Source organism: Lynx rufus, unplaced genomic scaffold, assembly GCF_022079265.1.
Source record: "Lynx rufus isolate CCGP_SWC_20201006 ecotype Redwood Valley unplaced genomic scaffold, mLynRuf1.p SCAF_37, whole genome shotgun sequence".
In the NCBI taxonomy this organism is placed as follows: Eukaryota; Metazoa; Chordata; class Mammalia; order Carnivora; family Felidae; genus Lynx; species Lynx rufus.
This window is the reverse complement of record NW_025814853.1, coordinates 2,470,972-2,495,837: the sequence shown is the minus strand read 5'-3', so window position 1 is coordinate 2,495,837 and position 24,866 is coordinate 2,470,972. Positions and strand designations below refer to the sequence as shown.

Genomic DNA, 24,866 nt, shown 5'->3' with positions numbered 1-24,866 from the left:
GCCAGGATTGGCCAGAATGGCCGCCCCTCACGTCTCGGTGGGCGGGGTGAGGCGCGCGTGTGCGTGGGTCGGGCCGTGTGTGATGCTGCTCCGGAGCTTGGCCCGGGGAGGCCGGGCGGTGGCCGCCGCTGCCCGGCGTCCGGCAAGTACCAGCGGGTCGGGGGCCGGGGCTGGGCGCGTTCGGGAGGCCGGGGCCGGCAGGGACTGGAGACGTCCTGCCTTCCCCGCCTGCAGGGGACCGTGGCTGCCTGCCCTGGCTCCACGGGAAGGACCGCCCTGCGCTGGACCCACCCGCTCAGCAGTGTCCCTTGCGCGCCCGCTGTGTGCGAGCCCTTTGGGGAAGCTGCGGTGAACAAGGAGCTGATGCTCCTCGCAAGAGTTAGGGAAATGGATAAATAGAGTCAGGGCCGCGTCTGTCAGTGCTGAGGGCCCCAGACACAGTGGAGAGGGGAGGGGACCCTGGGGCCGGGGCTGGGACCGGAGAACGGATAGGAAGCGGGAGGGCTGCCCTCGGAGCCTTTGGGGGATGACCTGGGGGAAAACAGGGATGAAGGGGCGGTGTCCGCAATCAGGCTGGTAGGACAGGGACGCGGCTGCGCTGGTTGGAGAGGGAGAAGCAGCTGTGTGGCCCGAGCTCGCAGGCTCCCGCCCCGCCCCCATTCTGCCAAAGGAGCAGAGCGTTCTTAGCTGGAGGTGCCAAGGTACCCCCCACACCACCATCTGCTGGAGGGCGCACCCAGTGCCTGTACCCGAAGCCAGCATTTCTCATGAGTTGTGTGTTATAGCAGCCCTTATGTCCACTTTGCAGAGGGAAAACGGAGTCTAGAGGTGAAGTAACTTGTATAAGGTCTCATGAAAAATGAAGGAGTGGAGAAGCACCTGGGGCCCCCTGCCAGTGACAGGGGCCGGAATTCCCCTGGAGCGGGGGGCAGGCAAGGCCTTACCAGCCTCTGTCTCCTTAGGGGCCACGGCGACTCTCCAGCTGGGGCTGGTGCCGAAGGCTTCCTGGAGGCAGCAACACTCTTTACCAGCACTGTGCCTGGGTCCAAGCCCGGGAAGGCCACGGAGAGTTCGGGAAGGACCACGTGGAGGTGGGCTCTCAGTCCAGCGCGGAGGGCACCAGGCAGCACAAGTCCTCCTTGCCTGGCGGGGGCCCCTTGGAACCCCCATTTCCCCTGCCCCCCGGGCTCGAACCCCCCACAAATTGCTGCATGAGTGGCTGCCCCAAGTGCGTGTGGGTGCAGTATGCGGACGCGCTGCTGCAGCACTACCAGGATGGCGGGGAGCGGGCCCTGGCCGCCCTGGAGGAACGCGTGGCTGACGAGAACCTCAAGGCCTTCCTCAGGATGGAGATCCAGCTCCGAGCGAGGAGTGGAGGCTGAGCCGGCTTGCCCACACCCGCACCCAGACAGGCCCCGGCCTGGCAGCCCCGTCCTCCTCGGGAAGCAACACGGAGCTTCACTCACAGCCCTTCACGAGGCTGGTGTCAGACAGGAGTAGGAAGAATTATTTATTGACCTCATCTGGGAATAAATAAGTTCTCTGTGGTGCTCAGACCGGAGGCTTCCGTGTTGTCGTGTGCAGGACTGACGTTGCGTTGTCACAGAAAGACGGTACAGGTTGCAATCGAACGTTCGTTGAGGGCCTACAGCTTTACCAACCTGTAAGGGTAACGTAAGCTCCATTCTTTTGAATAATTATGTGACGACGACCCCAGGAACCCCCTTCTGCCTCCCAGCGTCCCAGAAGTCCTGCCCCGAGGTCAGCTCTGGTTATTCTCAGTGCTGCAGCAGAGGGAGGGCCATCTGGTCCCTCGAAGCCGCTATTGGCAAGGCCTCTAGCAGGCACGAACGCCCGCGGGCAGCCTGGGAAGGGCCCCTTTGTTCCAGCTGCAGGGATCCTTGGGGAGATGCCCATTCAGCCAGGGGGGAGGCGGTAGATACACCGCCGGGGCCTGAGCCTTCAGTCCTTCCAACCCACTTAGCTCCGAGGATCGGGGCGATTGGCCAGGGCACCAGCCCTAGGATCAGCCTCCAGGAAACCAGCCTGGTCGGCTGCAGACCTGGCTGCTGGACCACCCAACCCAGGTAGGACTTGGTCTTAGGGTCCTCACTGCCCACCTCTCCTGCTCACCGCCAGCTCCTGCTCACTGTCCCACCTTCTCTCCCTCCCCCAGCATTTCCAAGCGCTGATACGAGCAGCCTGGGCGAGGCAGGGATTAAGGGAATTTATGCCTGTTTTATCTCTTCTCATTTAAAGAAAAAGCTAAGATTGTACTAGAATTTCGTGAGAGGTTTGAGCTGATAGGTCTTCCCAAGTAGGGGCTTTAATGTAAAGCTAGCATATCACATGGCGATGTGCGGGCCAGGGAGTGGGAGAAAATGTGAGCCTAGTGAGACCCCTGTGGCTTAGGCTGTCTTTCCGAATAGCTGAGTGCCCTCCAGAAACAGGGTTTTGATTGGTTCAGAGAAACCTGATTTATGGTGACACATTTATTAGACTAGATCTCAGAGCATCTAATTTAACCACATCCTCACACAGATTGAAAAACGGCCCAGGAAGAGAAAGATTTTCCCGAGACAGCAGCACAGCAAAGCTTGGTGGGCTCTGGGCCTCTCAGAGACATAGAGGTTTTCTGTATTTTTCTCAACAATTCAGGTTTATGGGGTGCCTGGTGGCTCAGTCAGTTAAGCGACCGAAGCTTGGTTTTGGCTCAGGTTATAGTCTCATGGCTTGTGAGATCAAGCCCCACGTCAGCATCAGTGCTGACAGTGCAGAGTCTGCTTGGGATTCTCTCCCTCTCTCTCTGCCTCTCCCCCACTCTCAAAATAGACTTAAAAAAAAATCAGATTTATAGAGGTTTTGTATACGTACCTGTGTATGCACATACGTACACCTCGAGTGCATGCTACTCAGTTGGCCTCGCTTCAGAGCTCAACAGTCCTAGCAGAGGCCTGTGTGATGATGTGAGCTGTCCCCATCAAGAAGCCACGGGCGTTGGCCCTGGCAGCGAGGCAGGCCCCTCCTGCACGTGGAACGCGGCAATCGTGCCAGGGCAGCATAACACCAGGCTTGCTGAGACGCATGCGGGTGTGGGTCTCGTCCTTGTGCATCTGTTTGTTTCCCAGGTACTTCACCACCTGTGACGTTCTGGCACTGGGCTAGCCGCCGGGGTCCAATAGAAATGTCTGCCCCACTCCACTGTAACGTGCAAGACGGAGGTTAACACAAGCATTGCTCCGACGAACGACTATGTAAGAGTGATGAAGGAAAGTTCCGGTTGCCATGAGGTCCTGTGAAATACGTATCCTGGCCTAGCCTGAGGGGTCACCCTGAGGAAGGGATCCTGGTGCGGAGCTCTGAAGAGGGAGCTAGGGGAATGAGGACAGGTGCAGAATACACCCACCGGAGGGGGCAGCCGGTGCAAAGGAGGAGAGCGAGGGGGAGGGATACAGATGAAGTCAGAGAAGTGGATAGTGGCCACACTACGCAGGACTTGGGGGCCGTGAAGGCAGTTTCTTTACAAGTTGGAGGATGGAAAGCGGGGGAGACCCAGGACAGCAGCCAGTTTCTTCTTCGCTTCAGAGATGAGCAGCTTCAGGAGAGGGTCTTGTCCGTCCCCAGCTGTTTGTGATCGCACATCGTATCCCTTGTCCCGACCACATCCCTGGCTCATCCCTTGGGCCCCAGGCCACACCCGAGCCCCTTCCCTCCTCTCCCTGAATCCTCGGAGGTGGCGCCCTCCCTCTGCCCTTCCGAATGGCCCTGATGATCTCATTAGTGTAGCGTCAGGGAACGATCCTAATCGGTTTAGCCAGAGGCAGGATAAATTTCCAGCCGCACCCTGCTGAGGGAGACCTGGTCACTCACACCCATGGCCCCCTGAGACCTGCCCAGTGCGTGGTGAGTAGTGACCTTCCTGGTTGCCTTTCTTGGTGGCCACTTACCCAAGGGTGTTGGTGGGGATCTGCCCCGAGGATGGGGAGCCGGCGGGCTTTTTACCACCGCACTGAGGACTGGGTCTGTGGGGGTCTGCCTGCTGTCCTATTCAGAGAGGTTGCCCAGCCAATCATTTTCAGCTCCCCCATATCAAACAGTGGCTGCAGGCAGCCCCCAAGGCCAGCAATGGTCCGGGGACCTTGGGCCACACACTCCCAGCCAACTTGAGTGGGCATCAGCCACAGGCTGGGCTGGGGCCGGGGCAGCTGGGAGAGCTTAGACGGCGGTTTCCATGAGGCCAGCATCTGAGAGTAGGAGTTCGGTCTGGGCCAGGGCTGCGCACACCGGGCCCACGGCCTGGGACTGGGGAAGGGTCTGGCTGAGCCTACACTGTCTAGGCTGTGAGGAGTGGGCATCACAGGGTCTGAGCAGCCAGGACCACCAGGCCCGCTGCCATGCACCTTGGACCCCGTGCACGTCCTCTTGGCATGGAGGCGGAATCTTAGGGAGGGAAGGTCCATGGTGGGGTCCCCCTGGTACCGGGTGCCCACACCCACCACCCAGCCTTCCTCGGGGTGGGCCCACCTGTCCTCGCCCGCCAGTCTCAGCCCTGGTGCTCTAGCAGGCAGCTGGCAGTGGCCCAAGGCTGGATTCAGGCACTGCAGCCCACAATACCAGGGATGGGTCCCAAGAGGCGGTGCCTGGGGTATCCAGTGCCAGGGGCTCCTGTCTGTGTCATGTGCTCAGCCCCAGAACCTTCCAGGCTCACAGCGGCCCTGAGGGATTAGAGTGTCCCTCTGGAGCTAATAGGCTTAGGGGAAGCTGAGTCGCCCTTGAGCAGGGTCAGGGGGCTTAGGGCATCCAGGGAGAGGTTCTGCGGGAGGGGCAGAGGGGAGGTCACCCTATGCAGTGGGTTCAGGGACACCAGCAGGTGGCACTGGTGCCCAGAGCAGTCCCTCAGCACAGCGAGTGGCCGGGGGTGGGGTGGGGGGTGAAAGAGTCTACTAGTTGAGAGAGGAAGCTGCTGGGGTGGAGGGGAGGGTTGCACAGCTGAGCTCTGGACTTGTTCTGAGACACGCCCCTCCCTGGCCAGCCCACTGCCCTCCCTTAGTCGTTCTTCATTGACACCACTAGCTGCCTGGCATGCCACCGGGAATGAGACAGAGTGTCCCCACCCACCCGAGGGGGGTGCACCTGCAGGGCCACCCAGGACTCTCATTCCCTCTGCCTGACCCCAGCTGAAGCCCCACCTGGAGATGAGAGGGGGCTGTTGTCGGGGTCATGCCCAGGATCTCGTGTTTCAGGATTTCCTCTGTTCTTCTGGGTTGAGACCTGCAAGGGGGCTGACTGGGATCCCCTCCCCCCACCAGCCTGGTGTGCCCCCAGCCCACAGCGTGAGGAAGTCTAGAAGCCAGAGGTCTCCGCCATCCTGGCCATGAACCTGGAGCCACCCAAGGCCGAGATCCGGTCGGCCACCAGGGTGATTGGGGGGCCTGTCACTCCCAGGAAAGGGCCCCCCAAATTTAAGCAGCGGCAAACCAGGCAGTTCAAGAGCAAACCCCCCAAGAAAGGCGTCCAAGGGTAAGCAAGGCTTGGGGAGGGGCCCAGCCCCAGGCTACACAGGAAGGAGGCGGGGCTGCACTTTGAGTGGGTGCTCAGCTGTCCTGTCCTGGCTGAGGGTGATCCTATCGTCCTAATAGGGTGGGGTGGTTCTGGAGGGCCTGACGGTCCCTCTCAGCATGGGGGTGCGGGAGGGCTCCGGGGCTCCTGTCCCCCTCTACCTGTTACTGCCAAATGGGTCTGGAGACTGTGCTCACTGCCACCTAGGGATTCAGCCACAGGCCAACCACCGACGTGTGTCCCTGCACACACACTCACAGCCAGGGCACACTGGGCAACTCAGGGGTCTGGGGTCAAGTGCATGAACAACCCCCACACACACCCCCACTCCTCTTTTCCTGGCCGCTGGCCCTGACCACTCTGTCCTATAGGTTTGGGGATGACATCCCTGGAATGGAAGGCCTGGGAACAGGTATGATGTCCTCGAGGGTCTTCCCAGGTCCCCCCCACTCCCCCACCTGTGGGCTTGCCTGCCGTCCCACCCTTCCTCTCCTTCCTCTGACGGAAGCTTATCTAGGGCGCCGCCCCAAGCCTGTCCTTCATTCTCTCCCCCAATATCGAGCTTTAGACCTCCCGTTCGGTGGGTTCACTGTGGACTTGGAGGGGCTGGAAAGGCATGGGGAGCTCTTGCCGTCCCTCTCTCCACCTGGCCTGCCGCACCCACTGTCTTCCACCCGGCCCCCTCCGGCTGGCGTGCCCCGGTGGGGAGGGCTCTGCACCCAGAGCCTCTCACCCTGAGGGGATGGTGGCCCCTGGGGCCATGACCCTCCCGGTCCCACTGTCCCTTCTCCTGCAGACATTACGGTCATCTGCCCATGGGAGGCCTTCAACCACCTGGAGCTGCATGAACTGGCCCAGTACGGCATCATCTAGCGCGAGAGCCTGACCCGGAGTCCCAGGGCCCTACCCCCCGCTGCCCGCTCCGACCCCTGGTCAGGAATCCTGTGAGGAAGCCCATCCCCCCGAGGGTGTCCAGATTGTCCAGTTTGTGTTTGGAGACCCTTGCAAGGTGACAACCTTGGGACCCTAGATGCTAGTTACCAGAAGCCCCCCGTCTCCCTGCAGGACATCTCGGGCCCAGTCAGGCCCTGCTTAACTTCCAGAGGCCCGCGGATCTTCTTTTAGGGCTGGAAAGCCAGGGCAGGGCTCCCAGAAATGTCCCTCACCCCCTGCTCCCGTCCTGCTATCTGGTGGTGAGGACAAGCCCCCCCTCGCCAGTCCTTCCCAGCTGGTGCCCTTGGGTTGGTGGCGGGGGAGGGGTGGGGGGCGGTGTCCCGGTGGCATCAGCAAGAGCGCGGCACCCCTCCAAACCCATCACGCCAGCGGGAAACTTGACCTCCCCGCCACGGCCCATGCTTGCTGTCCGTGTTGCAAAATAAAGTCAGCATGCCTCCCCTCGCTCGTCTAGAGTGTGCCGTGGTGCGGGCAGGGCCCAAAGGCGTGGGTCTCCAGCCGGAGTGCACGGGTACAGGTGCAGGGTGTCGGGGGCCGCAGGGGCCTGGCCGGGCTGAGGGGGAGGGACGCCCACGAGGCGCCGAGCCTGGGCCTGTGGTGGCTGGGGGTACGCCCGGTGAGGCCAGACACGCTGGGGGGCAGGGCGCGCACACCCGGCTGCCGGAGCCCACCCGCCAGGGGGTGGATGGGGCCCAGCCACAGCTCCTGCCGGGAGGGGGGACGCTTAGCCCTGCCCCACAGGTGAGGAAACAGGCGCAGAGAGATTGTGGAGTTTGCTCAGTGGCCCAGCCAGCCTGTCCTCGGTGGTCCACGAAAGCTGGACGGGCGCCCGCCCGTGACCCAGCAGCTCCGCCCGACACCACACCCGGGGGAAGCGGGCGCACCTGCGCACGCACACACACACACACACACACACACACACACACACACACACACCTGTGTGGAACTGTCCCCAGCAGCAGTCACCATCCGGAAGCCACCCAAGTGTGCGTCCACACGGGCCAGGTGCGTCTGTGGGCGTCTGCGCACAGCACGGTGCAGACGTGACTCTTGGGAAGGGCCCTCTGGGGTCCCATTAACGTGAAAGGGTCACCGACGGTGACGAAGTGCGATCAGGGTGCCCGCAGCGAGGGGGCAAAGGACTTGGCAGAGGCCGGCTCCGGATCTGGCGCCGATCTGCAGGTGCCTAGCTAGGTAAGGGTTAGGCCTAGGTAAGGCCAGGCGCCTTAGCTAGGTAAGGGTTCCTCACGCTGCCCGCTTAACACCGGCGCTGTTTATTGTGTGGATGCTGCCTCTCGCTCAAGTTTACTCCCGCCTGGGCCCCACCTCAACCACCACAACGGGTGGGAAAGGGCGAGGTGACCCCAGAGGAGGGCAGGTACCCAGGCCACGGTGAGAGAGTGAGGCATCAGGGCTGGGATCAAGACTGGGGGTCATAGGTGACATCCTAGGCAAAGCGTCAGAGGCGGGGTCAGAGCGGAGGTCAGAGGCAGGGTTTGGAGGTAGGCATCAGAGGCGGTCGGAGGTGGAGGTTGGAGTTGGGGGCTTGGCAGCAGGATTTCATCCAGTCTCCATACCCCACACGCTCCCTGCCCGCCGGGTGGCTCTGCCTGGCGTCCCCGGAGGAGGCAGACAGCGGCCAGCAGCACCCACCAGGCTCAGCTTACGCTCAGGTCACAGCGGCGTTTGCCAGGGAGCAGGCAGCGCCCGACTCAGCGGCGGAGAACGAGAGTCCCCAAAAGATCGTGAAATCGGGAGGTGGCACGGGGACTCATTCTAGCAGGGCCTGACGGAACCGGGAAGGAGGCGGACGTGCTCTGCCCTCAGGGGAAGGGGGGCCCTGGGGGGCCGGAGGCGCAGCCGGTGGAGGAGGCCAGGGCGTCTGGGATGCCGTAGGACACCTTCCCTGGGGGTCCTCCTGGGCTGTGAGCCCTAGGCCGGTTTGGCAGGGGCCGTTTCACGGAGTGTGAGGCGCGGGCGGACAAGGCCACACCGTCCCCGCGGCTCTGGGGCTGTCCGCCTCCCCCCCGGCGGACGGCCAGGGCCCTCACCAGCCGGTTGGCCAACAGGAGCTCCACCCCTTGGACCGCCACCACCACGATGGCGTAGGCGCCCGCGGCCCGCACGTTCCTGCGCAGCCACCGCCGGAGAGGGGGGCCACAGCCCTCCAGGTGCACCACTCTCCGAGCGGCATCCTCGTCCAGGCGCAGGGTTCCAGAGCCACACTGGTCGTTGACAGAGGCTCCGTCTTCCCCGGGGTGGACGCAGCAGGAGGCAGGAAGGCTGCAGGCCTGGACCCCCGGGGAGCTGCAGTTGAAGTACCTGTAAGGGCGGGCACACCTGGGCGTCAGTCTGGAGGGCACACGCAGACACACAGATGCGTGCACGCCCGCACACATACTTGTGCACACACAGCACCCAGGTTTCCGGAGCTTATCCCAGCACCCAGTAGCCCTGCGCACATGCAGGCACCTGTAAAATCTCGGCTAGAAGGGACGTATTTGGTGACAGGGTTCAAGGGGAGACAAGCTCGTGAGGGGGGGAGTGAAGACCGCCTCGCTCGGTGGGGGCTGCTGAGTTGGTCTGAACAGGCAGGACTGGAGGGGGCAGGTGGGCGGAAGCCTGCGGGGGTCACAACAGGGAGTGAGGGGCAGCACTTGGGAGGAGCTCGCCAGGCGGGAGGAAGCTGCTCTCCTCACGGCCCCCCTCTCCGGGCAGCAGCCCAGCGTCCCCGGCCTTTGACTGGGGTCCAGGGTCCTGTGCCTCCAGGTCACCGCCCTTGCCCTCCCTCACGGGCCTGCTCTCATCTCCCGGAAGAGTGGGCCTCACCAAGACAAGGACTCGAGAGCCGGCAGGATAGGTGGCAACGTGACCCCGCAGGGGCCCGCCACCAATCCAAAGTCAGACACAGCCTGTGAGTGAGAACACCCACATGGATGCTTCTGGAGTGCCTGGCATGTTTGAGTGACCGTTGGATACAGATGGCTGTTTTTCAAGCCTCTGTATGGCTCTGTCTCTCGTGGCCAATTGTCCTCAGGCGCAGTGTAAAAAATACACTACACCGTGTTCCTAAATCCATGCACACACAGACGCACGCTCGCACGCGGACACCGGCGTGCACACGCTGTTGGGGGGAGAACCGCGGAGCCCAGAGCCGTGTCCCCAAGTAACCTAAACGTCATTTTCATCTGACACTGAGATGTCCTGTGCGATGACCTTCACAAAAACACCCCCAAAAGTGACTTTCTGACTTTGTTGGCTCGATCTCGGTCCACCTGGTCCTGGTCCACGAGAAGGAGCAGAAACACGGGCCCGAGAGTGTGCACGTGCACGTGTGTGTGCATACATGCAAGCGTGTCCACGTGAGCACGTGCACGAGTGAGCGTGCCCACGCGAGCGAGTGCGTGGCCCGGTGTGCTGGCCGCTGGGGACCGTCCCTCCCCCTTGGGCCCGGGACTCACATGTTCCGCGTCCAGTCCCGGTAGGAAGACGCCCCGCAGCACTGCAGCCCAAGCTGGATTTGGTCAATAAGGAAGCGCAGGCCCGGGTCATCCTGAGAGCGGGTGATGGCCGCACGCAGGGTGTGCTCCAGGCCATCCTGCAGCGGGCCCCAGAGGGCCACCAGCAGGGCACCCACCACGGCCTCCAGCAGCAGGAAGGCGACGAGACCCCCCGAGAAGCAGCGGAGCAGAAAAGCGCTCTCACACAGGGCCCCCAGGCAGCCCGCCAGGCTCACCGCACTGACGGCCAGCCCCCCCAGTACCAGGCCCAGAACGGGGTCTTCGGGCAGGGCCGCCCCCCAGACGCTCCCCAGAGACCCCTTGACGGCCAAGCCCCAGAGCCCGATGGCCAGGGCCAGCAGACCAAGCAGAGAGAAGAGGAAGTTGAGCAGGAAGGTCAGGCACTGCAGGCAGCTGATTCCCAAGGGGAGGGAGGAGGCCGGGCCTCCCCCGGGGCCTGCCCTCCAGACCCGCTCCTCTTGGGGCACCGGACCTGGACGGCTTGAAGTGAGCGGCCCCTCCTGGCACCCGGGGTCCTGCAGAGGAGGGAGGGATGAACGGGGAGACTTCACCAGCACGACGCGATAACCAACAGGGAGGTGGCCTCCTCCTCGCGGCCAGGGGTCAGAGCCCGGCAGCGGGAAAAGGCTGGACAGTGCATAGAGAAGGGGGTGCTCAGAGACCCTCGGAGTCCGGAGACATGGTGGCCTCCGGGCTCGTCGCGTTCAGCCAGGCGGCAGAGGGGACGGTGAGGGCCCACCTCCTTTCGAACGAGGGCTGCCCGTACCCTGCCAGTTCACGGTCCAGACTGAGCAAGGGGATCCAGAGAGGCAGCCGTTCCACCAACACGCTCCTGCCCTTTATCTCCCCCGACCCACCCGTGTGATGAAGGATGTGGGTCAGGCCCCCTGACTTTCCTGCAGCGCAGGCACGGGCAGGCAGCCGGTTACCCCGGGTTTGGAAAAGCATCTGTGTGGGTTGGTCTGTACGTGCAGTGGCGAGAGGGGCTTCCCCACCCAGGCCAGGGGGGTGGGGGCTGTCAGGCAGAAGGGCTGGCCCAGGGGACTGCCCTTTCTGCTCCCCGCTCTGAGACCAGCCCCAATGTCCCAGGGTCTGCTGGGCTGGTCCCACTGTCGGAGCACAGACGTGGTACCGGGCCTACAGCTGTAGGAGGCAGGCTCCCAGGGCAGGGAGAAGGGCGGCCTGAGACCAGGGCTCTGTGGGATTCAGGGCCTTCCGGCAGGACACTCAGCCACCCTCTGGGGCACTGGCCGGGCCAGGTGTGGACTGTCGGGAAGTGCTGACCCCTCCCCTGCCCCCACATCTGACTCTGCATCAAAACCTCATCCGTTATGAACTTGGAGCTGAGGAGAAGAGAACCATTTATCAGCCCCTGAGACCCCAACAGTCAGTAGGAGCAAAAGGGCAGGTTGCTGGCACCAGGTTGTGGGGGGCAGGGGGGAGCAGGAGGGGGGAAGGGGGCACCAGGGCGGGTAAGAAGGCCAAGAGGCTGGTGGGGGCGTAGTCACAGGTGGAGGTGGATGAGCAGGACAGGAGGGAGGTTCCGAAGGCCCCAGTGGGCACCGTCCCCCCGTTCCCAGAGCATGGACGCAGCCACGTCAAACACAAGGCAACGACAGGAAACGTTTCAGAGCTGGAGCAAGGCGCGGGGTGACGGTCGGGTGCCTGATCAGTAACCCCCCATCCTAAACTTAGCCCCTCACGGGCGCCCACCTACTGGCCGGTCCGAGCACACCGCGAGGCTCAGGGTGGGGGTGAACCCAGCCCGTCCTCCCAAGAGCCTTGGGGGGGGGGTGGAGACACCTCCAATCCGGGGCTGAGGCCAACAGGGCACTGGCTTACCTGGACCAGCAGGGGGCTCTTTTCCCCTTCCTCCATTCTCCAGCAGGACAGGTGCGCTGGGCCCCTGCCTGGCCTCTCTAGCTGGGACGCAGAGCTGGTGCCGTGTCCTCGGCCGGTCTGTGAGCTGTGCAGTCGGGGCCGGCTGAGCTGTGAACCGAGCCAGGAGGCCACAGTCATGACCAGATCATGTGAGGCATCACATTTTAGGGCTTAAGGCAGCCTCTGCTTGTTGAGACGGAGAGCCTCTGTGGATTCCCTGAGGCTCCGTGCAGGCGTGATGTGGGTCGGCTGCCACCTCGTGGTGACCGCTGCAGGCCCCCAGGGTGGGCCTCGGCCTGGCAGGTCGGCTCCGTCAGTTCACCCAGGGAATCAGACCCGCAAACTGGTTCCCAGGAACAATCCTGGGAGACCCGCCAGCAGCTAGATGCCAGGTTATCCCCCCGATTCATTCACTGCAAGAACGAGGCCGTGTCCACTGGCCAGATCACGTCCCTCCTGGTTTTGAGGTACGTGGGCTCCCCACTCCCTCTGAGTTTGTCTTCTCAGGGGCAGGACTGTGTTCACCGTGTCCACTGGGCCCTAGAGCTTGGACGAACCCGGGCCACGCAGCTGCTGTGCAGACAGGGTGCTCTCTGGCCCTGTGCTTCCTGGCCCCTCTCTCTGGCTTGGATGGCGGGGCGAAGCAAGGCTCAGAGCAGATGCCCACCCGATACCAGTGCTTTGACAACACGGGCGCATACCTCTCCACGCCTCCCTCCCTCCCTTGTGATGTGTGGGATTATGATACGAAGGTGAGTCCTTGGCTCGCGGGGATCTCTGGAAGTTGGGGGAGCACATGTTTCCATGGCAGGAGAAAGTTGGGGGGCCTCCTCCGGGGCAGGTATGCCACAGGCCCCGCTGTCTTCACCATCCTCTCCTCTGGTGTTCCTTGGCTGCTTTGGTTTGACATCCAAGCACCCCCCCCGCCCCCCCCCCCCGCCTTACAGTCCAGCCCCATGGGCTGCCTGCCAAGCACTCAAGTGCCCTTGACCTTTGCCACCCCCTGAAATCTCCTCCCTGTGTCCAGTTCCAGACCACATCCTGCCCAGCGAGCGGAGGCCTCCCCTCTCCTGGGCTTTTGGGGGGCACTTTTCACTTCTAATGTGCTCCTTTTGGCTTCGTTTTGTAATTCTCTGTGTTCCGGCCTCGTGTTCCCATGCGACAATCACGCAACTGAGCCCAGTCTACGTTCCCGACCTGCAGGACCGTGAGGCAAACGAGTGGCTGTCGTTTGAAGCCGCTAAGTTTTGGAAGAGTTTGTTTCACCCCATTACCGTCACAATGGATTTACAATAGATACACAATCCTACGACAGATAACTGTCGCAAGAGATCACGGATATATGCCAGGGACTGTCGGAGCCCTGGCGATACGGCAGTGGAAAAACTAGTCAACTTGTCAGCAGGAAGCGGAAGTCCCAAAGTAGGCGAATAGATACGTGAATATATGTGATTTTATTTGGTCGCCAGAGTTATGAAGCCAGGAAAGGAGGCAGGAGAGTTGGGGGAGGGGTGTTGTCTTATGTAAGGTGCTGAGGGACGCCTGTGAGGCATCTGGCCCCCAGGCATGTCCTGAACTGCAAACAGGGACTCAAACAAATTCACATGCACGCATATTCACAGTAGTACTATTCACAACTGCCAAAAGGTGGAAAGAGCCCAGGTGTGAATCCGCGAAGAACAGATAATCCAAATGGTGTGCTCCATCCACCCAGTGGAATGTTAGCCACGGAAAGGAACAGAACTCTGACACCTGCTACAACATAGCTGGGCCTTGGAAAATTCGCGCTCAGTGAAGGAAGCCAGACACAAAAGCCCACACGGTAGGATGCCGTCGCGTGAAATACTCAGAATAGGTAAATCTGTAAGGACGGAACGAAGATCAGTGGCTGCCAGGGGCTGGGGGAGGGGGATGGGGGGGCTGCTGCTGAATGGGGTGGGGTTTCCCTTTGGGGGTGATGGGAATGTGTGGCAACCACAGAGGACGTGGTTGTACCACATTTTGAAAGCGCTAAATGCCCCTGAATTGTCCACTCTAAAATGGTTAACAGCATGTTACATGAATTTCATTTTTATTTCATTTCATATCATTTCATATTTTATTTTATTATTTTTTTTTCAACGTTTATTTATTTTTGCGACAGAGAGAGACAGAGCATGAACGGGGGAGGGGCAGAGAGAGAGGGAGACACAGAATCGGAAACAGGCTCCAGGCTCTGAGCCATCAGCCCAGAGCCCGACGCGGGGCTCGAACTCACGGACCGCGAGATCGTGACCTGGCTGAAGTCGGACGCTTAACCGACTGCGCCACCCAGGCGCCCCTCATATCATTTCATATTTTAGAGAGAGAGAGTGTGTGAGTGAGGGAGAGAGGTAGAGGGAGAGAGAGAATCTTAAATGGGCTCCATACTCAGCACGGAGACGGATGTGGCTAGATCCCATGACCCTGGTCATGACCTGTACTGAAATCAAGAGTTGGATGCTCAAGTGACTGAGCCACCCAGGCACCCTGAGAATTTCATCTTAATATATTTAAATCTGGGGCGCCTGGGTGGCTCAGTCGGTTGGGTGGCTGACTTCGGCTCAGGTCATGATCTCACGGTGTGTGAGTTCGAGCCCCGCATTGGGCTCTGTGCCGGCAGCTCAGAGCCTGAAGCCTGCTCCGGATTCTGTGTCTCCCTTCCTGCCCCTCTCCAGCTTGCACTCTGTCTCTCTCTCTCTCTTTCAAAAATGAATAAATGTCAAAATTTTTTTTTTTGAAATTTCCTTAAAAAAAAAAAGAGGTTATCAACTTAAAATGAGGCAAATGGGCCAACGGCCTTGTACGAAGAGGAAATTGGGACACACAGAGGGACACCAGGGATGCCTGAGCACAGAGGAAAGACACAGCTGTCTGCCAGCTAAGGCGGCCGGCCTCAGAAGAAACCGAACTTGGTCACCTTGATCTCAGGCTTCCAGCATCCAGAACCATGAGAAAACAGATTTAAGTTCTCCAGTCTGCGGGATTTTGTTACGGCAGCCCTAACAAAGTGAAACGACCACCATAGAACTTTAAAGAGTCAGTGTAATAGGGGTGTCCGGGGGGCTCAGTCAGTCAAGCGTCGAGTTAGGCTCAGGCCATGATCTCATGGTTCATGGGTTTGAGCCCCGCATCGGGCTCTGTGCTGACAGCTCGGAGCCTGGAGCCTGCTTCGGATTCTGTGTCTCCCTCTCTCTCTCTGCCCCTCCCCTGCTTGCTGTCTCTCTCTCTCTCTCTCTCTCTCTCTCATAAATAAAGATTAAAACATTTTTTTTTTAATGAATATGTTTGGATAGAAGAGAAGCAAAAACACCAGAGGCCATTCTGAAAAAGAGGAGCAGGAAATAGAAGGATGCGTGTTGGTAGAATAAAACCCAGTACCTTGAGCTTCCAGGCAACACTTTCGGCTCTCCCTCCGGAGTTTGTCTTGGATCTGGACACTTCTCAGCCTTTGCTGTCACCCCGCTGTCCTCTGGACTATGGCATCAGCCTCCTCACCCGTCTCCCTGCTTCTCCCCGCCGTCTCTTGTCCATTCAGCTTCCGGAGAATCCTTCTGAAACATAATGGAGAGCATGCCTTCTTTGCTCTCTTCCCCCCAAAGGCTTCCTAACTTCTATTTAGAATAGAATTTAAAGGCCTTTCCATGTTTCACGTGATTCTTCCTGACCCAGCCCTCCCCTGCCCTCACTCATGGTACTCCAGCCACGCTGGCTGCTTTGTTGCTCCTGGAGCACCCAGCACTTCTCAGGTCGCCGCCGGACCTTTGCACATGCTTTCCCCTCATCCTTTCACTCTTCCCTCAGATACCCGTATCGCTCACTTTACCTAGGACCCGCTCACACATCATCTCCTTAGAGAGGTCTTTGTTGACCATCTGCTTTCAGATAGCCTCTGGGCGCCTGGGTGGCTCAGTCCGTCAAGCATTCGAATCGTGATTTAGGCTCAGGTCACGATCTCACGGTTCATGAGTTGGAGTCCTGCATCAGGCTCTGACCGTGACAGTGTGGAGCCTGCTCGGGATTCTCTCTCTCTTTCTGCCCTTCCTGTGCTTGTGCTCTCGCTCTCCTTCTCTCTCTCAAAAGAAATAAACAAACTGAAAAAAATAAAATAGTCTCTATCACCCTCCACCCCCTCCCCTGCTCTGGTTGTCCATTACTGGACATCGTATACCTACATGTATACCTACAACCTGCCTCCTGCTGGGAAGACTCCCCCAGGGGATCTCTTTCTGCTCTATTCCCGGCATTAGCTTAGCCAAGCCACACACAGAGAAGACACTTGAAAAGTTATCTGTTGACAGACTGAACAAGGCAAGCTCAAATGACTGTTGAGATTGAGATTATAGAACAGACGGTGGTGTAAACGTTGGTATTGGAGCAGTAATAACAGAGCCGGGGAAGGTGGGAGGTGCCGACAGGGAGGAAAGGAGAGTGGCAGTCCCCTGAACTTTTCAGCACAGGGGATAAATACAACCTGAAGCTGAGCCACGGGGTTAAAAAACACGGATTTTGGCCTTTAAAAGTTTTCATAACTCTCCCCCACAGTCATGGGCAAGGTCAGCCACGGACTTTGCAGGGCCCAGTGCAAAACAAGGAGGGGCTCCTAGATGAACATTATGAAGAGTTACGAGCCCTAGGCAGCTGAACGTCGAACCCAGCACGGGGCGGGGCCTCTGGGCCAGTCGGTGGCCCGGGAGGCTGGCCCTGGCGGCACAGTTTAGACTATTACATCTCTGGGGCGGAGAAATGTTGACCTTAAATGCAGTTTAAATTCAGTTGTTTCTCTTCTGTCGGATTCCTGGCAATACCTTTTTTCGTTTTTCGTAGCATGAAAGTGTGACGTTACCTTCCTGAAATTATTTCTCTGCATGCCGCCGGCAAGACGGAGGGCGTGCTAGTTTCCTCACTTATCAGCCAGCAGGGATGGCTTCTGGGTGAGAGTCGGACTTTCTCCGCACGGCCCGCGCTTTCAGAAAGCAGCGCGTCCCCGGGGCGTCCTTCCCGCCTGCCGGGCGGGGCCCTGGGCTCCGCGCGCGGCTCCGAGGCGGGCTCGGGGCCGCGCGCCTGCGCATGCGCGGGCCGTTGGAGGGCCGGAACTCAGTTTCGGGGCTGCGCTGCCGGCGGAGCGCGTTGGGCGAGGCGCCGGACGTCGCGGCGGTGGCGGCCGGCGGCGAAGCTGGAGCGGCGGTGGCGGCGGCGGCGGGAGGCCGGGGCTGAGGCCGGGGCCGGGGCTGCGAGGCCCGCGGGGCGGCAGGCGGCGGCGGCCCGGGGCTCGAGCCCGGAGGCGGGATCGGCCGCCATGGCCGAGAGCATCGTGAGTGGGGCGGCAGCGCGAGCGGGGCTCCGGGATGAGGCAGCAGATTTACCGGCGCGGCCTGTGGGGCGGCGGAGTCCGCCTCCCGCCGCCGCCTCCCGGCCGAGGGCTCGCGCCGTCCCCGCCCTCCCGTCCGTCCGCCCGTCCGCCCCTCCCCGGCCGTTGGCGACGCGGGCCGCGCGGGCCCCGCCGGGCGGGCCGGGCCGGGTGCGGGGCCGCGGGCCTTCCGCCACCACGTCCCCGGCGCGGGCCGGGCTGCGGGGCAGGGCTGCGGGGCGGCGGGCCCTCGGAGCCGGGGCGCGCCCCTGCCCGCGCACCGGGCGGGCCCCGGAGGTGCCGGCTCAGTTCCCGCGAGGAGAGAGCTCTGTGTCCAGAGGGGCCTTTGCGGACGCGGGGTGCCGGGCGGGGGGCGCACGGCGGCTCGCCGCCTCCTGCTCCTCGGTGGCAAGGACAGTTTGACAGCTACCTGTTTGAAAGGGGACGTTTTAGAATTTGACTTGTGACCAGGAATTAGGAATTGGCATGCCCTCCCCCCCATCCCCCCCCCCCCCCGCCGTGCCCCTTAAAGAAGTCAGTGGAAACGAGGAGGAAACAACAAAACAAAACCAAATCGGAAAACCAAACAGTCCTACCTTTACTTGTAGCAAGTTCCCTCTCAGAAGTAAATGTGGCTGGGAAAAAATCAACAGACCAGGTGGACAGAAGAATTTTGGTTAATGTTAAGGAATATTGGGGATTTCTGGGGGGGAAGCAAAGCAGTATTGGGTGGCAGGTACTATTCCTGCTTTAGTGGAGTGATGGCTTCTGCAGTTTGGCTGGGGGGTCCAGACTGGCCTGGATTCTCCCTTCTGGATGTCTTGGGTCTACAGGAAGGAGCTCTGGAGTTGGAGGCTTTCCTCTAGCCCTCCCTCAGCTGCCACGCAGGCCCCCTGGTGTCTCCTCCATGTTTCCCATGGACGAGCAGAGGGAACAAATGCCCAAGAGAAACCTAAGAGAAATTGACTCTTTTCTTGTTTTAAATGTTTTTTTTTTTTTTTTTTTTTTTTTGAGACAGCGTGAGCTGGGGAGGGGCACAGAGAGAGGGAGACAGGAATTGAAGCGGGCTCCGCACTGACAGTACAGAGCCCGACGCGGGGCTAGAACTCCGGAGTGATGAGATCATGACCTGAGCTGAAGTCAGACGCGTAGCTGACTGAGCCACCCAGGCGCCCCTCTTTTCTTTTTTTTTTTAATGTTTTGTTTTTTTTTAATTTTTATTTTTGAGAGAGAGACAGACAGAGCACCAGTGGGGGAGGGGCTGGGAGAGAGGGAGACACAGAATCCGAAGCAGGCTCCAGGCTCCGAGCTGTCAGCACAGAGCCTGACTCAGGGCTCGAACTCACGGACCCGTGAGATCATGACCCGAGCTGAAGTCGGACGCTGAACCGACTGAGCCACCCAGGCACCCCGTCAGTAACTTCTAAAAAAAGGATGAGAATCAGCATTCAGATCTACTTTCAACCTCTCTTTACTGTCATACTTTTAGTTCAAGTAGCCACGGACAAACATGTTTTAGAAAAGGACATTTTTCTACTGGTGCGTGTAAGGCTAGGTGAGAAACTGTGGGTGTAACTGATTTTTATCTTGCTAATGCTTGGACTCTCCAAGAAGTGTTCCAGGCTCATTTTCTTCTAGATAGTGAAACCTAAGTTAGCAGGAGGCTGTGTGTCTCTGCCTCTCCTTGTGTATTCTATTTTGTGGCCTGTGTCAGAGACCAAGCTAGAACTTCCCTCGGTACAAATTACGTTTGTTGGAGTTAAATACTGGGTTTAGTTGAGAAACCTGGACTCCGCCCTGTTGCAGATGATCAAATAGAAGGACTTCTCAAGCTTCAGAACATTCCAGAAACATGTAAGCCTGGCCTTTAGCTCAGAGGTGGAGTGTCAGGCTCTTGTTCCGAAGTGAACGGTCAAAGGGAGGGTCACAAAATCTCCCACAGAGCAACGCAGCTCTTGTTAACGTGCCACAGTGTTGCAGACAGATTTCGGGAACAAATGGAAGTATTTGCTGCCCGTGCTGTGCATCGTGGAACCGTTTTTCTGGGTGTTCAGTCCAGAGTGAAGTGGAGTAGAAATCAAAACTCAAAAGAATCTGTATTTGCGCTCCTCACTGACGAGGGAGAAAGTTGAACAGATGTAGTTAAGCAAACAGAAAATGTTTTGTGCTCTTAACAATTGGGATTTTTTAAGAGTTATTCAAAACAAAATCTTCAAAATTGAGAACTGTGGAGACAGAGCCTTTTCAGTCAAGTGAAAGTAGAAAATGAGACAGTCCAGCTACTTGAGGAGAATCTAGATGATTCTTATTTTGTTCGAAAGTAGCAGACAGTAGATCAAAAGCCATTGTGGCATTTTGTTGTGAATCAGTGAAAAAAATTTTTTTAATTAAAATTCGGTTGTTTTTTTTAAGATTTTATTTTTAAGTGATCTCTACACCCAACGTGGAGCTTGAACCCACAACCCCAAGATCAGGAGTCACACACTCCTCCAACTGAGCCAGCCAGGTGGCTCCAGTGAAAACCTTTTTTAAAAACAATGGCTTGTGACTTTTTCCATGTGTAAAGGGTTCTGTTGTTTGTTTGGTGTGTGTGTGGTTTTCTGTACGGGGCACAGTGCAGAAGTTGCTCGGAGGAGAGTGCACCGGGAGCACTGGGTGCTGTGCTCCTGCCCTTTCCTCCTGTCCCAGGTGTCCCTGGGAGCGCTGTCCGTCTTGTTGGTGGCAGGGCATGTCCTTTCACGCTCCCTGACTAAGGCAGGCACTTGGACCGTGGGCCTTGCGTGGCAGCTCCCTCCCCACCCCCTGCCCCCCAAGGACTTTGATCAGCATAAAAATCCAGTCCTAGAAAGTGGTGCTCTTTGTGTGGCCTTCCAGGCCTGCCAGAAAGATATTTTTTTCTTAAAACCCTGCCAAGCTCACTGTGGTGTTAAACACCTTTATTTCTTTTCTTTTAGTCTCTTTATTAAAGCTCACAAATTAGAAGGTTTCCTGTGATTTCTTTTAGATCACTCTACTTTTTGTGTACAGATTCTGGAACACGGTGAGATTTTTTTTTTTTTAATTTTTTTTTTAACGTTTATTTTTGAGATAGAGAGCATGAACGGGGGAGGGTCAGAGAGAGAGGGAGACACAAGAATCCGAAACAGGCTCCAGGCTCTGAGCTGTCAGTACAGAGCCGGACGCGGGGCTCGAACTCACGCACCGCGCACCGCAAGATCGTGACCAGAGCCAAAGTCAGCCGCTTAACTGACTGAGCCACCCAGGCGCCCCGGTGAGATCTTTTTTAAAGAACCCGGCTGGGTGTTCGTGGTTCATGGAGGAGTTTTTTCTTGCTGTTGTTTGTTGTTGTTTTTGTAAATCCGAAGAGAAAAATGTTAAGTGTTTCAGATATCTTCCTTGTGAATAGTGGTTAAAACCTGAAGTGTTTCTCCGAGTGAAATGGTAATGGAGTTTCTTCCCTTGTGGTGGTGAATCTCCTCTACCTCGGCTTCATCTTTTGAAATACTGGGTTGGGTGTTGCCAGGGGAAGGGTGAGGTTTGGCCCTAAGTTTCGGTGACCCAGATGCTGAGAGACTGCAGATGTTAGTTTCAGTGGTAGGTCGGGAGCTTACTCATCCATGTGGTGACCACCTTGTTTCATTTGTGACAGATAATCCGTGTCCAGTCCCCGGACGGGGTGAAGCGGATCACAGCCACGAAGAGAGAAACAGCCGCAGCGTTTCTGAAAAAGGTAGCTGTGGCCTGGGTGTGTCCTCCCTCCCCTGCTCTTTTGCTCCCTTCCCATCTGTGCTGCCTCTTCCCTCCTCCTCTCCTGATTCTGCCCACTCCCTAGCTCAGCCTCTGGCACTGCTTTTCTCTGTCGTGACGGATTGGACCGACCCGGCGTCAGATCGTGTCACAGCTGACCATTGCTTACACTCGTAGGACCAGGGGGCCGAAGATGAGTGGAAAAATAGTTCACGGGACTGGTGTTTACGAGAATGAAAAATTGGAGAGTGAAAGACTTCAGCTGCCCACCAAAGGGGAGTTGTTAAAAACACGTATAGAGTGATCCACTCTGTTCCTAGAGACTTAGAGCCACGTGCACAGATGTGTTGGGTGAGCACAGAATGTAATGGGAAAGAGCACAGCCAGATTTAAGAAGGGTCGCCCAGGGCGGAGAGTGGCCCTTGCTTTATACCCCACGCCAGAGATTGGCAAACTATGGCTCATGGGCGGACTAATTTTTTTCCCCCTCGGCACGCTGGTTGCATTTCCCTGGCCTCCTATTTCTGTAAATAAAGTTGCATCAGAGCCCAGCCACACTCACTGGTTTATGTATCGTCTGGCTACTCTTGAACTCCAACAAGGAGCTGAGTAGTTGTGACGGACACCACATGGCTTGCAAAAATACATACTTCCCTCTAGGGAAAAAGTGTGCCCACCTTTATACGTTCTGTGTTATTTGAATCTGTTGTGAGCAGATGTTACCTTTGTAATAATAAATACTGTTTTTCATTTTCATAAACAAAAAAGGTTTCGGGGTCATAGAGTGTTAGAGCCGGGGGAAATCTTAGGTGTCATGTAGTCTGATCTTTTCTTTTTTTCACCAAGGTGGAAACTGAAGGCCTGGGAAGTAAACGGATTTAGGAGGATCACTGGGCTGTCATCTGTTAGTGGGTCCACAACACTTATTTGGGAAATTTGGTTTCTTTCTTTTTAAATTTTTTTAATGTTTATTTATTTTTGAGAGAGACTGACAGAGCATGAGTGGGAGAGGGGTAGAGAGAGAGGGAAACAGAACCTGAAGCAGGCTCCAGGCTCTGAGCTGTCAGCACAGAGCCGGACGTGGGGCTCAAACTCATAAACTGTGAGATAATGACCTGAGCGAAAGTCGGGCGCTTAACTGACTAAGCCACCCAGGCAGCCGTGGTTTCTTTCTTTCTTTCTTTCTTTCTTTCTTTCTTTCTTTCTTTCTTTCTTTCTTTCTTTCTTTCTTTTTAATGTTTTTTTTGATGTTTTATTTATTCTTGAGACAGAGAGAGTCAGAGCAGGAGCAGGGGAGGGGCAGAGAGAGAGAGAGGGAGACACAGAATCGGAAGCAGGCTCCAGGCTCTGAGCTGTCAGCATACAGCCCGACGCGGGGCTCGAACTCACGAACTGCGAGATCATGACCTGAGCCGAAGTCGGACGCTTAACTGACTGAGCCACCCAGGTGCCCCTCCTCTTTTTTTGTTTTTTTTTTTTTAACGGTTATTTATTTATTTTGAGAGAGACAGAGTGTGAGTAGGGGAGGAACAGAGAAGGAGACATAGAATCCAAAGCAGACTCTGAGCTGTCAGCACAGACCCTGATGTGATGCTCGAACTCACGAACCGTAAGATCATGACCTGAGCTGAAGTCGGATGCTTAACTTACTGAGCCACCCAGCCACCCTTGGGAAATTTGGTTTCTAAAAGGTAGTTGCTATCATAATGCCATAGCACTGCTTACAGGGCTATATTTATAAGAATAAAAGGAGAGAGAATTAGCTGCGCTGGACGCCAGAGAGGAGAATCTCTGAGTCTTTAAGAAATTCTGATTTCCTCCTCTTTGCTCTTTTTGTAGCTGCTGACCTTGGTCAGCTTGCTCCTAGGGGTCGAGCTGGGGTACGGTGCATTCTGGAATTCTCGAGAGATCATCTGAGACTGAGATTAAGCATTAAGTAGCTACTGCTTAGGCAATTGCGTGGTAAACACCGGCCATTAGAGTCCTGCATGCAGTTCTTTTTTTCTTTGAGGCTTTGTGGTAGGGAAATTTCTTAAATTTATAGTGACCATGTAGGAATATGATTTTGATTTTAACTTGAGGCTTTTGTGCTTGGTAGCAAAGTAGGGTTGTCAAACAGGTTACATTCAGGTTTCAGAGAAATCTAAGAATATAACATCATAGTTCTCACTTTTATTTGCTTTACAAGTATCCTTACGGTGCTAGTATTTCCCTCTGGGTAGTTCATTGTGACCTCACACAGGGAGACGCAGAATGACAACCCGTCACTGGGAGGGTTGGAGTTGGGGGATGTGGGGTAGCTTTGACCGCTTTGTCTCTGAAGCCATCATCTGCATAGTAGTTACCGTCTAGGGGAGATTTTCTTGGGAATACTCAAAAAACAAACATACTTATTACTCTGAAATGTGTTTCCCCTTAAATGAAAATCCGTTCTTCTGGTTAGAAGAGTAATATGGATTAATTATAAAAGGTGCAAACAATACAGAAAAGTATAAAGAAGCAAGTGAGAACCACTCAGAAATAACCATTAACGTGGCACGTCTTTAGTGCACACGTGTGCACACATACACAGGTGTGTGCACATCTTCAGTAAGTGGGATCGTACCATACTGTCGCTGTATTTCATCAAATCTAAGACATTGTTGAGTTTAAGGAGAAACATTTATGTACCATTAGGAAAGAAAAAATGCTTTCACACCTGCTTTCCCTTGTCATTTAGGTTTTATACTTACATAAAGTGTTTTTCTAGACTTGCTTGGAATTATTTATTAAAAAATGTTTGAGAGAGGGGGAGTGTGTGGGCATGTGCTCAAGGGAGGGACAAGAGAGAGGGAGAGAGAATCCCAAGCAGGCTCTGCACCGTGAACAGAGCCCAGTGCAGGGCTCGATCTCACGAACCATGAGATCATGGCCTGAGCTGAAAACAAGAGTTGGACACTTAACTGACTGAGCCACCCGGGCGCCCCTGGAAGTTTATTTTAATCACGTGTTGTTCTTATACATACACAAGAAAGAAAATCTGAGTGAAATTAATTGGGTCGGATCTCTCTCCAATGTCATATTCAGAGTCTGGCCCTTTTGAACCATTGTGTGGATTCAGCCGTCACTGTCCCCATCTCCCTGCAGAGGGTCATCTTCTGCTCTGTCAGGAGGATTAACACCAGCTGCCCACACCTGTTCCGTAGGCGCTGGTACTGGAGGTATTCTTGGGAATACTCAAAAACTGCTGTCTTACTAGCGGGTGGGGCCCAGCAGCCAAAATTCCTGTTCTTTCCTTGATTGATCATTAGATGGCTTGTTTGACAGAAATGTTGAGGGATGACAGTTATTCAACCATGCTACCTAGGTGACAGGTTTACAGGAGCTCAGGCAGTCACCTGTCTGTCCTGCTGCCCCGCAGGCAAGAACTGTAACATGCCATTGTTCCTAAGATGCATCCATTCCAAAGATGTTAAAAACTTACAGGAGAATTTGTAACTTGGTTTTCTTCACTTGACAATACATTAAGGAATGGTTTTATGTCAATAAATGTAGATTTATATCTTTTTAAAAATTATGTTTAAAAATAACGCCTAACAGGGGCGCCTGGCTGACTTAGTCGGTGGAGCACGCAACTCTTCATCTTGGGGTCGTGAGTTCAAGACCCTCAGCTGTAGAGATTACTTTAAATTAAAAAAAAAATTTTTTTTTTAGTGTTTATTCTTGAGAGAGAGAGACAGCGTGGACAGGACAGGGACAGAGAGAGACACAGGATCCAAAACAGGCTCCAGGCCCCAGGCTCCGAGCTGTCAGCACAGAGCCCAATGAGGGGCTTGAACTCACGAACCACGAGCTCA

General features: G+C 56.7%; 4 protein-coding genes and 1 long non-coding RNA gene across 6 annotated transcripts in view; 3 read left to right on the top strand and 2 right to left on the bottom strand.

Annotated features, from left to right (window-relative positions):
- Window positions 1-16: 16 nt before the first annotated feature.
- On the top strand, window positions 17-1,643 carry OXLD1 (oxidoreductase like domain containing 1). The gene is made up of 2 exons (XM_047093971.1): window positions 17-142; window positions 963-1,643. The coding sequence occupies exons 1-2, from the start codon at window positions 17-19 to the stop codon at window positions 1,380-1,382; spliced, it is 546 nt and encodes a 181-aa protein (XP_046949927.1). The 3' UTR covers window positions 1,383-1,643.
- On the bottom strand, window positions 1,579-5,268 carry LOC124522512 (uncharacterized). The gene is made up of 3 exons (XR_006964796.1): window positions 5,190-5,268; window positions 2,875-3,201; window positions 1,579-1,661 (listed from the first exon to the last, which is right to left on the bottom strand). It is a non-coding gene; the product is annotated as an uncharacterized LOC124522512 (long non-coding RNA).
- Window positions 5,269-5,367: 99 nt separating this feature from the next.
- PDE6G (phosphodiesterase 6G) lies at window positions 5,368-6,446 on the top strand. The gene is made up of 3 exons (XM_047093975.1): window positions 5,368-5,520; window positions 5,931-5,971; window positions 6,356-6,446. Exons 1-3 carry the CDS (start codon window positions 5,375-5,377, stop codon window positions 6,430-6,432), a joined length of 264 nt encoding a protein of 87 aa, XP_046949931.1. The 5' UTR covers window positions 5,368-5,374; the 3' UTR covers window positions 6,433-6,446.
- A 790-nt stretch (window positions 6,447-7,236) lies between these two features.
- TSPAN10 (tetraspanin 10) lies at window positions 7,237-16,955 on the bottom strand. Of its 2 annotated transcripts, none has more exons than XM_047093968.1 (5): window positions 16,780-16,955; window positions 15,315-15,487; window positions 11,877-12,023; window positions 9,975-10,549; window positions 7,237-8,835 (listed from the first exon to the last, which is right to left on the bottom strand). In XM_047093968.1, the coding sequence occupies exons 3-5, from the start codon at window positions 11,910-11,912 to the stop codon at window positions 8,337-8,339; spliced, it is 1,110 nt and encodes a 369-aa protein (XP_046949924.1). In that variant the 5' UTR covers window positions 11,913-12,023; window positions 15,315-15,487; window positions 16,780-16,955; the 3' UTR covers window positions 7,237-8,336. The 2 variants fall into 2 exon arrangements, with proteins under 2 accessions (XP_046949924.1, XP_046949925.1); XM_047093969.1 differs by having other exon boundaries at window positions 15,315-15,484.
- Window positions 16,956-17,175: 220 nt separating this feature from the next.
- The window catches only part of NPLOC4 (NPL4 homolog, ubiquitin recognition factor), a 59,661-nt gene continuing 51,970 nt past the window's right edge, over window positions 17,176-24,866 (top strand). Inside the window, exons 1-2 of the mRNA XM_047093947.1 lie at window positions 17,176-17,247; window positions 20,933-21,013. Coding sequence (XP_046949903.1) covers window positions 17,233-17,247; window positions 20,933-21,013 — 96 coding nt within the window. The 5' untranslated portion in view covers window positions 17,176-17,232. The remainder of the gene's footprint in view (window positions 17,248-20,932; window positions 21,014-24,866) is intronic.

Excerpts from the sequence above, each read along its gene's own strand:
- TSPAN10 (XM_047093968.1), bottom strand. The coding sequence starts at position 11,912 with ATGGAGGAAGGGGAAAAGAGCCCCCTGCTGGTCCAG. Across the intron at positions 10,550-11,876 it reads AGAGCCCCCTGCTGGTCCAG|GACCCCGGGTGCCAGGAGGG; the intron begins GTAAGCCAGTGC and ends CCTCCTCTGCAG. Across the intron at positions 8,836-9,974 it reads CGGGACTGGACGCGGAACAT|GTACTTCAACTGCAGCTCCC; the intron begins GTGAGTCCCGGG and ends CCGCCCTTACAG.
- OXLD1 (XM_047093971.1), top strand. The coding sequence starts at position 17 with ATGGCCGCCCCTCACGTCTCGGTGGGCGGGGTGAGGCGCGCGTGTGCG. Across the intron at positions 143-962 it reads CCGCCGCTGCCCGGCGTCCG|GGGCCACGGCGACTCTCCAG; the intron begins GCAAGTACCAGC and ends CTGTCTCCTTAG.
- PDE6G (XM_047093975.1), top strand. The coding sequence starts at position 5,375 with ATGAACCTGGAGCCACCCAAGGCCGAGATCCGGTCGGCCACCAGGGTG. Across the intron at positions 5,521-5,930 it reads CCCAAGAAAGGCGTCCAAGG|GTTTGGGGATGACATCCCTG; the intron begins GTAAGCAAGGCT and ends TCTGTCCTATAG. Across the intron at positions 5,972-6,355 it reads AATGGAAGGCCTGGGAACAG|ACATTACGGTCATCTGCCCA; the intron begins GTATGATGTCCT and ends CTTCTCCTGCAG.